This window comes from Micropterus dolomieu, linkage group LG01, assembly GCF_021292245.1.
Source record: "Micropterus dolomieu isolate WLL.071019.BEF.003 ecotype Adirondacks linkage group LG01, ASM2129224v1, whole genome shotgun sequence".
Taxonomy (NCBI): domain Eukaryota; kingdom Metazoa; phylum Chordata; class Actinopteri; order Centrarchiformes; family Centrarchidae; genus Micropterus; species Micropterus dolomieu.
Window position 1 is genome coordinate 34,482,742 of NC_060150.1, and position 11,000 is coordinate 34,493,741.

The 11,000-nt window shown below is 40.5% G+C and overlaps 1 protein-coding gene across 1 annotated transcript; it reads right to left on the reverse strand.

Annotated features, from left to right (window-relative positions):
* Nucleotides 1-2,861: 2,861 nt before the first annotated feature.
* On the reverse strand, nt 2,862-9,032 carry pi15a (peptidase inhibitor 15a). The gene is made up of 6 exons (XM_046052435.1): nt 8,931-9,032; nt 8,454-8,779; nt 7,348-7,466; nt 5,574-5,706; nt 5,367-5,482; nt 2,862-4,498 (listed from the first exon to the last, which is right to left on the reverse strand). Exons 2-6 carry the CDS (start codon nt 8,727-8,729, stop codon nt 4,363-4,365), a joined length of 780 nt encoding a protein of 259 aa, XP_045908391.1. The 5' UTR covers nt 8,730-8,779; nt 8,931-9,032; the 3' UTR covers nt 2,862-4,362.
* Between the last annotated feature and the right edge of the window lie 1,968 nt (nt 9,033-11,000).

Consider the following 11,000-nt stretch of genomic DNA (forward strand, 5'->3'; position numbering starts at 1 on the left):
AGATGATCTTACAGATGCGTCAGTAGGTGTTGGCACTGGCTAATAACATAAGCCAGTTGAACTGGATTCATTGCTGTAGCAACTGGAGACGAAACATCTCTGTTTCTTCTCTCTGTCACAACATCAGCATGCTGGAGTGTGAGGGTGCAATTAGCGTAGAAGATGCCCCCGCCACTTTTAAATCATTTGTGTAGCAACATTTTAGGTACCTGGTGGAGACAATAAACGGCGATAGAGTGACTGATAAGACATGAACAATGTGTAAACAGCATTTCAAAATGCTGCTGCATTGTTTTGACTTTTGGTCGAATAAAATACCTTTTTTTCCCAGTCATATATTTCATCTTTATAAATTTCTCAAAAATAGTATTAAAATACTGTCTAAGTGAGCTAAGTGTATCGCCACACCCCTATGTCAAAGTACTGAAAGGAGTTGACATGTCAGCTGAAGACAGGTGAATGCAGTCAAGATGTCAGTTGATGTGTAAGTCGTGAAAGCAGTTCAACTGTCATTCAAAGAGCAAGAGATGACAACACTTGAATTTTCAGTAGTATGAATGTGTAAGTGGTGAAAGCAGATGTCAGTTGAAAAGAAAAAAAATAAAGCAGTTGAAATGTCAATTGACGTGTAACCGCTGAAATGACCTTGATCCTTGATTTTAACTGCTTTCGTCTTTAACTGACAATTAAACAGTTAAAGACGAAAGCAGTTAAAATCAAGGATCATACAACAGGCTATACTACGAAATGAAAGTTTGTAGTCCTGTGCTGCACACATAGAACAAAACAGATGGTTTAATTTATATTAGAATAGAGTAACATATAAAAAAAAATTAAGTAACACAATATAGGCCTATACCGTTATTTATATACATATATACAGGTGGCAAGACAGTCTCTGATTTCCTGCAGCTTGGCCAGAATGAGTCCAATTTTATCAAGACCGGACATTAGCCAGGAGCAGTCTGGTGCGCGTCAGGCGATGGCGTAGCCTCTGCGTAGCCTCGTAGCCTACGACTTCACCTACGCCGTCGATTCGACGCAGAAGTATAAATTACACTCTAAGTCCAAGCTGGGCTAGCATGGCATGGCTCTCTTTCCTCTCCTCTGGGACCCGTCGTCGTGCCTGGTCCGGATGATCAGGCACTACGACTGGATTATCTCAAGGTCTGCTCCTCTTTAATCCAAATCCGGGTTTCATTTTCTGTCATAGGTAGTAATACATGTTACAGCAATAAAGCTGAAAAAACAATAATGTAGCAAAATTGATGTATAAGTGTTGGCCGTTCAATTGTGTATGTTGAAAGCAGTTAAGGGAACTATGTATGAACAGTGGAAGTTGTGTGAGTTAGAGTAGTGAAAATAGTTGTGTAAGATCAGAAGTGTAAGATCAGAAAGTAGTTGAAGTGTCAGTTGAAGAGAAAAAATAAGTCCAAGTGTTAGCTTGGTAGTTGAAAACATTCCTAAAGATTTCATTTGAAGTTTGAATGAAGTTCTGAAGAACTGTCTAGAGGAATGATAATATAGATAAATATAAATATAAGTACAAGAATATGAGCAGAATATGAGCATCTCTGAAGGTGAGCACACCAAAAATGAAATTATAGTGTAATTTAATTCCTATCCAGTTAACACTTCATTCACAGGTGTTTTTCTGTTCTTATCCCTGAACCATCAGAGGCTGCTTTCATCTTAACCCAAATCCACATCCTTAACCTTTGCTCAGCCTCAGCCACTGATGTATAAGCCAGGTAAATGTCGGCAGCAGGTTGTCTAACTCATCATGGCATCTTGCTCCTCATTCCGCTGACGTGCCTTTTAAACATCCACCAATCATCTTTTTGGCTCCGGGTCAGGCATTTGCTCAGACAGTAGGATTTTTTCTCATGCATACTAATGTGTTCCTCGAAATCTCTCTACTGGTTGATTCCAGGGAGTGCGCTGGTCTGTTGGGGCTGGCAGTGTAGATTAAGCTTCTTAATAAAGTGCAGAAAGTGGTTTGAAAACCTCATGCTGTTCAAAGTTTAGTATGAAAATGTGAGGCATTGTATTCCAACCTGCCAAAAGTGCATTACAGTGCTGCAAATGTTTCAGTCTTGAGAACAGCTTTCTGTAGCCCAGTTCGCGCTTGAATTAACACGGGTGTTTATCTAACAAACAAAACATGTTAGTAGTCTTGTTTGTTAGTTCATTTATGTTTTGATCCCATGCATATAGCTTTGATGCAGATTGGTCCTGAACTGTAGCTTGCAACCCCAGATGGAGAAAAAAGCAAAAGCTGCCACATCTGCCCAACACATCAGAACATTTATGGCTCCCCTACCTCTTACCGACTCTTTTATATTCTCCATCATCGTCTACACACAATTTTAAAGCTGTAGAGCAAGAAAATGTCAATTTCTGTCACTTTCCTTGCCCACACTGTTATTTAGTCTATGTCTGGTAGTGACAAACATTCACCCTCTTTCTGCTTCTAGCATTCCTCTCTGCTCCCTGTCTCTTCCTCTCAGTAAGGTCAATGGTTTCATTGCACAAACTCAAACAAGAGGGTCCCCTGTAACCCTATCAGTTGTCTGTTCATTTGTGTAGACACGGACGGACAGGGCCAAAATCAACCTTCTCTTATTAGGATTCAGATGTAGCCCCAGCATGTTTTCTCTTCTCCCTCTCTGCCTTTGATACACAGGATGTGGGACCATGCAGTGGCGCTGTTTTAACTGAAAGTGAAAGCTGAGAATCAAAGAGATGGATTGATACTTGAATCTCTGATCAATATCAGACACGAGGAAGAGCTCAGACAAGACGGCACAGACAATGGAGAGCGAAACGGGTTGAATCGTACAAAATAAATAAGAACACAATCATAATAGACAATTTTATTACAAATACAAAACACAACAGGAAGAGCGCAGTTCATTGCATAAATAGCTTGTTGTTAATGTTGATTTAAATACAGTCAATGCGGAAAATGTCAATTTCTTATTTTGCAATGCAGCATTTCCCACTAAAGCTTGTATTTTTTTGTTGTTGATTTTTTGTTTCCATTACACTGATGTCGTGTCTCCCCTGCTGGATTGTACTGGGAAAAAATTAATTCTGATGCATTGATACAAGCTAAAATGTTAAGGCATTCGCTTGCCAATATTATGCTAGTGCTTCATTCAAAAGGAATGTCCCAAATTTAATTTACGTTATAGTGAATTTACTTCAACATTATAAAAGTTGACATGCAAATGAACCATATTCAGTATTTTTACATAGTTTAGATATATTTACAACCCTTTTACAAAACAATAAAAAAATTACTATCAATTAAATACTTTTTCCCATATAAAAATGAATAACTTACAGTATACTTGTTTTGGGATAGTCAAGGTAGAATGATTATCTACATGTACAAAAAGAAAAAATTTCCTGGTATTTTGGAAATTCACAAAACAAATAAGGTGCACTTGAGTGCCTAACTCCAAAAACTACATCAGTGATCATATCAAAATATCAACAATGGATTTGTCCAATATATCAATATATTGGTATATAATATACCAATATATTGAACATATATGATTATAAAAAAATATGTGGATCAGACATAATGTATGTGCTCTCTTTAGCATAAATATTACATGAAATATGAATGAAACCCTTGAAATGCCTTGAAGTATGAAACTGCAACCAAACCTTGAAATCAGTGTAGATGAGAACTGCAAACGCTTTGTGTGTGAATGTTGAAACAAACAGCATTGAATGTTTGTTTGGTCATATATCTTCAGTTTACAGTAAGTGCACTTTTGTCAACAAATCTTTGCGAATTTGTTGCATGACACAAATGGAAGTTGCAGCAGACTTGAGTATGAAGTGTGCTACAAAGCTGACGCTGCCGGTGCAGGTTTTACCCTCTGAGGTCAAAAGCTTTGATCTTTATATCACAACATTCCTGTGAAGGCAGAGCACACAACATGAAGGTGTGATGCCCATAGCACCAAAGTGAGCAGGTATGAGCAGCTGTGATCTGGTTATGTCCTTAATTACCACATTGTCAATAGTAAATTAGTATAGTGAGAACAAAAGTATATGCAGCACCACATACAGTATAAACTGTGTTTAAGGGCCTACTCATAAATTATATTATCAATTAAAATAGTCATAGCAATTCTGGTACAAATGAAATTATTTTACAGTTTATTTACAAGTCAACAATGCTTAATCATCTGCTGCCTTCAAATGTATGTTTGAGTCTTTAAATAAGCCCATATATACAAAATAGTGTGGTCCACGACTGTTGTGCAAATCCTTACGGGATTAAAATAATGTCTCCGTGGTACTGTAGGTTGTCAGCTTATGTCGAGAGGAAACCTGTGTTTATTTGAACCAGTGCAGGTAGTTTGTCTTGAGCGCCGGGAAGCACATGTTGTTGCTGCAGGAGCCCCCGTAGCTGGGTGGGCAGGCGGAGCAGGGGACGCCAACTTTGTAGGGAGCCTCTCCAATCCAGTTGCCCCTGAAAGACAGAAACATGTATACCGTCAGTTGAGCTGAAGGTGAAAATATGGATTGTCAAGATACTTGTGCACAAGGAGTTAGCTAGAGAAACAGTTTATTGTCGGTTTTAAAGAGGAATCACATTGATTAGAAGTTGACAAAACAATCTAATCCTAATGTCCATTGAGTGGCTGCTCTGGAGTTCTCAATTAGACCATATGCTCTTCATCTGAAGATAAAATTTGTCCAAAGGCCCTTACAGTCCTTAAAAAAATGAAAATCTGAACATCTAGAACTCCATGACAAGGGGGGAGAACTCTATCTGTTGTTGATGAAGATGATGTGATTATGACTACCCAATGGACCTTGAGATGAGATAAGATAATGTCATAATGAAATTGTTTTGTCAACAGCAGAATATCACTTATTTGGCAATATGTACTTAGTGAGCAAATGAGAAATCACCATCCAGATTCAAGAGGTTTGAAATTAGCAAGCTAAAATAGGTCATCAATGTCCTGAGCCTGTTACTCTTACATATGCCTTCATCCAGTGGGATTAAAGACCCTAGGTCACAAGTCAGTCACAAGTCCAATCGGGCTTTGATTCTTGGAATTTTTTAGAGAGTTTTTCTTCTGTTTCTTGGGTCTCCAGAGCTTTGGTAAAGCAGTACCGGTTCACAGGCTTGTATCGAGGTTATCCGAATCTCCCAGCAACATGGGTGGCATTTTACAACTCAGCACAGAGCAGAGCGGCCTGTGCCTGTCGGAGCCCTATCGTCATCAGTTTAACAAGTTCATTCGAATTAACGGGCTTCCTTACAGCATGTAATTAACACTATACACGTAAACCCTACAGTTAACCATCAGTTTACTAAGTATACTTACTTAGGAGAGTAGTTGCAAACTAAATACGTTGCCCGTTTCCACACTGCACCCCAGACATTCATATTATGGCACGTGTGAACAGCACAGCCCACTTTGTTGGATGTTGCCCACACCATCTGCAAAAAAAGACAGATCAGCGGCCAGTTAATGCCACTGTTACAGCAATTCAGCAGTGATAATACGTAATACTGATTGTCGTCTGTGTACCTGTGTATAATGTGTACACATGGGTCCGTAGCATCTGAGAGGGCATCGAGGGTTGCAGTCACGGGGGTACGGAAAAGAGTAATCTTTGACCTCATCGTACCATGGCTTTACCAGCTGAAGAATGGATCGATAGCTGGGAACAGAAGACAGACATGTTCAGTAAACGACACTGTGCATATCATGACTGAGTAGCGACTAATAGAGACTGGCCTTGTCACCGGACTGAGATTCAAACCTTGATTATGTCTGATTTTAGGGGAAAAGAGTAAGAGCTAGTTGTGCAGTTTGGCTTCAAGTATATTCAGGGTTTAGGGAAAACAGAAACCTTTAAGAGCCTGACGTGAATCTGTGATTTTGAAAAGCAGAAACACGTAAGTATCTTTGGGGCAGAATGTCAGCTCAGTGGTTAGCACCATTGGTCCGCAGCAGGAAGCTCCTGGGTTCAAATCTCAGCCCTGTCATGTGAGTAGCATTTGCAGTTTTCTGTTATTTCCATATTTGTGTGCGTTCCCTCCGGTTGCTGTGGTTTCCTCCCACAGTTATTAAAATCTATTATGTTGCCACCAACTTTTTAATATTCCTTGTGAATTTGATGTAGATTTTTTTTTTCAGATTTCTTCAAAGTAATTTATGGTGTTTCAGGACATGCAGCTCGAGTAAAAGGAAGATCAAAAATGTTGTCATGTTTTGTCACATTGTGGATTACGCAATCACAAACTGAGTGTTACCATGAATGGTTGTTGTTTTGTTGTTTTGAACATCTGCTACATTCTTCAAGCCCCTCCGACCACAATAAGAATAAAACAACCTGAAGTTCTGAAATACAATATACAAACCACAATTGACAAGCTGGCCACAAACCAAAGTTTGCAGCCAAAAAGCAACAGTTTTAATACTTAACAATGATTGAATTATCATGATTGTCCAGAGCGACCAGGTTTGTTTGTAAGATATCCAAACATGCTCTGCACAGCAAAACGCTGACTTGCCTTAGAAAAGGGCTGAGTTCAGTCGATTTTCTTGTTGAGAAGGATATTACTGGTCATGCCCCCTTATGGCCTCCCATGACCCTGAATGTGAATAAGTTCATGTATATAAAGATTCCTGCGTCTCTCTTATTCAGGTTTTAAAGGCGGCTTGAAACATTTAGCTTTATCATGGTACAGGCCCTCTGAAAAACTACATCCTATCTGTGCACCTTACTGATTTTCTGTGGCATGAATATTTCACAGAATTACTCTTGTCAAAGATCTGAACTCCAGCACATGAACTCCAAATAACGTGGGAAAAGGTCTATAGTTAGTTAAACTAGATAAACAATATTTTAGTCCTGTTTTTGCATAATTTCTTGCAAGTTAAAATAACAACATTACAAATCAGGTCTAGTATTTTATTTAGAAAATAACCTTACTATAGAACTCCCTCAGCGCCACAAGACTCAGAATAAGCTGGATTCCCTTGGGTTTCATGTTGTTCCTCGATAAAATCTAAAAGTGTAGGAACACGTGAAGGTGCCCTGTGTTTCCAAATGGAAAGTCAAGACCCACTAAAGGGATGCGCCTTTGTCCTCATGGGTCATGACTGAAAACACAACTTTTGTTTATATGAAGGGTCACAGGAGCATTCCTCAAGCAGTCGCCGGGTCACAGTGCAAAAACCTTTAGGAGAAAGACGAAGGGGGCTGCAAGGCAACGACCATGACTGCTGAGAGAGAGTCTTCCCTGAGAGGAGCAGCAGATGTTGGGGAGGGGGAAGGGAGTCAAAGGTCACTCACCGTCCTGTCCTGACAGAGAGGTTTTGACCCAGGAACCTGAGGAGGTGAGGTGGCCCGTGCTCCCACAGGCAGGCCTGGGCCCAGTCCTCGGCTGTCTTAGCCAGGGTGTCGTCCCACACCTAAAAGCACAGAGACATGGCGGGAACATGGAAACCCATTAGATTACTGATGGAAAATATCAACACTAGATCTTCATTCAGCAGTGAGATGTGATATAAGAGTCGGCGCTTTCTGAGTTCATAGCGCTATTACAGGTGTTACCATGGCAAGCCACAAAAGTCATCCATCAAGCCAGCTACATAAGCAGAGAAAGTTAGTTGCTCAGAGTCCCATGTAACTCTTTCATTGAATAGACAGGGGGGTGGATACCCTTAAGAATACCAGATATCCAAACTTGACAACAGCCACACTCGTGTGTGGTTTCACTGGGAATGGATTGTGACTGGAGGAATGAGGAGAGACTTCCTCCGATTACTTCATTCTGCAGCAGTTTTGTCAAAGCAAGGGAAGAGACCCCTTCATTGCATGGTCTTACTAGTGCAACTGTAGAGAATGGAGATGCTGCCAATTTTAAATGGAAATATGGCAGCTCAGCGGAAACAGTTGCTGATGTTAGAAGAACCTTTCAAAATCCTTAAATGAGCATCACACCGCCTAACTATGAAAAACAGCTTTTTATTTTGCAGCTGAAAATATAGATTCAATTAAAAGTCTAAGGGTCTACAAGGACAGCTACTACTCTGTCCATATTACACTGCCAGCAGGCTGGTACCATACATGAATCCTTTTACTTTGGAAGTGACTGCTTTGGTGGTCTACTGCAGTGCAATCTGCTGAACAGCTGAAGGTGCCAAGAAACTTTAAGACATTTGTCACTTTACTTCCTTACAAAGCTGCATCTATTAAAATAGATACATATTCTCCATCACTTCCTATGACAAATTATTTCACTTTATGCATGCAGTTTGGTCACTAGCAACATAAACATACGATAATAAAAAATTAGAGGTATACAGTAGGTTACATGGCTTCAGGAATACGACGCACAGAGTGGAAATACGTGCACTTTGATAAAATGAATGAAGTGGATGAAAGTTTTCGCTTACCATGTATTCCATATTGGATGCTGGGGGGAAAACCTTCCCTCTCACTTTGTTATGGTAATCAAGAATGGCAAGCATGTCGTTCTGACTAATATAACGCTTCCTCCTGATTTTCGAAACAGTCGTGGTGTCTGTTCCATAGCTGTGCGCTGCGTCAAGATTGGTGAAATTGGCGGCTGGCAAGGACACGGACACAGCAGGAATACTCGTTGCCAATCCACTTGCTCCGCAAGATATGCACAGAAGTATTAGGTCTACGGCAAATAGCTGAGGTTTCATATTTGGTTTTAGGAAACTGCAGACAGGATATCCCGCGCTATTGGACTGATCTGAAAAGAAAGCAAAAAGACAAACTTAAACGTATTGCCGTGGTGCGCGCAAATAAGGTATGTTAAATTTCAGACGCTCTTCAAATCTCCCGTGCTTTACAACACGGGGCATAAATACCAGTGGCATTCCTTCAAACAATTGTTGTCCTACCTTTTCTTGCGCTGCGGCACCTTATTGTCCCCGCGTTGCCAAGGCTGTATCACCCCTAAAGCCCCAGTAATGGATTGGAGAGAGGGAGGGCTGCAAGTGAGGAGTTTATGCGCTTTGCAAACTTTGAGTGTTTCAGGAGAAGTCCGTCTTTGGGGGTTTATATATTGCAGTGGACGATGCAGGAAGTGCGCCTGCCTCGGTGGTATACGCACAGACCCCTCCTTGTCACCTGAAACACTGCATCATTTGGAGACTCAAATCTTCCCCAATTTCATCATGACATCTGCTTTAAGTTTGCGCTGCTGCTGGATAAGAAAGGACAGCATTAATTAATAAATTACACCAAGGAGGATGGAGCACATTAATTGACAATTAATGACCTTTTCTGGGTTCTCAAAAGCAACAAATAATTATGATACAAGAACATATCATGTATGTTGTTGGTGTGATGTATGTTGAATTTATTGTCTTATTTAATATGGACCCTCAATCTCACATTACTGATTGAATTAACATCATTAAAAGCACTTAACAGTCAAGCTGTCACATCAGCTCCATATGCAGGTGATAAAATTTGCACTTCCCACATGCTCTACTGGTCACTGGTCAGGCCATACACATAAACTCCTGGGTGGGAGGAAGCCAGCAGTTTTATGAGCCAAATCAGTGTGAGAGCTAGGTCCATGTGTCCTATCAGCCTTCTTTGTCGTAGTCATTATACTATAAAGATAACACTTGTTCAGTGTGTGGCTCCAGCTGTGCGGTTTGCTAGGGCAGATGCAGAGCCAAGAGGAAAAAAAATCCCTCTGCTGGTCATCATTTTCATTGGCAGCTGGTGAACAAATTAAAGAAACGTGACGCAGGAACAATTTTCCTCCCCCTTTTTCCTCTCTCGCTCTTTTCCTCCTCCTCTCTCGTTGCAGACAACTGGTGCTTTCCCAAACGTCTTCTTGGACGTGATGGCCTTTTTTCAGGTGCTGGAATTGGTGCAAGGGATATATCACTCAAGAGCGGTGCACAGCAAAGATGTTCTCCTCCGTTTCACTCCATCCATACATTTCAGCTCCTACTCACCAGTGCTGTTCTTCCTCAATGTACTGAAGGTTTCACTGGGATGGAAAGATGTCAAGAGTTTGAGGTAGAGGATAAATCATGATAGATTAGTTGAATATTTCTACTTCCTATACCTGGTCCAGTGCTCTGCTTAATGCCTGGACACTACACCGAAATTCAGTATTTAAAGGTATTAGGGTGGAAATGATGGTAACATAGAACATCAAATAGATCAAACTCAAATAGATCATCAGCTACCTCTGAGTGAACTCTGAATACTTGTATTGAAATATATGAGTCGAACTGAGCTCTTATTATGCAAACATTTTCAACAGCCTATATATTTATATCCAACAACCTATGTATTTATTTAATCCATTCAATATATTTTAAGATATGATGTGATTTCTTTTTTTCCTGTTATTACTATTCACCTTCACATCTGCTGAGTATTTTGACTCATCCTCTCATCTGGTATCAATAGCCAGGCCGCTCTCCAGCCAGCACGGCCCGCCAGCCAAAGATTCTGATCAACACGGTGCTGAGGTCCTATCCACAGGTTTATAGCCATATTATAGCCCATATCATCAGATTAGCTTAACACACACCAGCTTCATAGCATTTCACACTATCTTAATGTTTTTTTCGGCCCTAAGCTTCTGATCTAAGTCTAAACAGTGGCGTCAAAAGTTTAATTATATTGTGGAAAAGCTGGAACCAGGATTGAATAGAATCCTGTATTTCCACTGTACACCCCCCTCCCCCCACACCACACACAGTTTCTTCACGTGCAGTCTCCTCATGGCCCCAGATGATATTCCCTCAGTGTCAGAGTGCTGGTCCTTGTTTGCGCAGTGAACCCAGTGACATGGAAAGAGGTTAAAGCATAATTATCATATTATCAGAGGAGTAATTAGGGCATTATTTGGGGCACATGCTGCTCTGAGGGGTCTTTGGGTCTGTTTTGGAAAGGCATTCTTTTTCACACAGAGCATTTATTTACCTACAATATATTGT

Coding starts and splice junctions, on each gene's coding strand:
- pi15a (XM_046052435.1), bottom strand. CDS start 8,729: ATGAAACCTCAGCTATTTGCCGTAGACCTAATACTTCTGTGCATATCT. Junction 5,483..5,573: donor TGTGTACACATTATACACAG/GTACACAGACGA, acceptor CTTTTTTTGCAG/ATGGTGTGGGCAACATCCAA. Junction 4,499..5,366: donor GTTTGCAACTACTCTCCTAA/GTAAGTATACTT, acceptor TCTGTCTTTCAG/GGGCAACTGGATTGGAGAGG.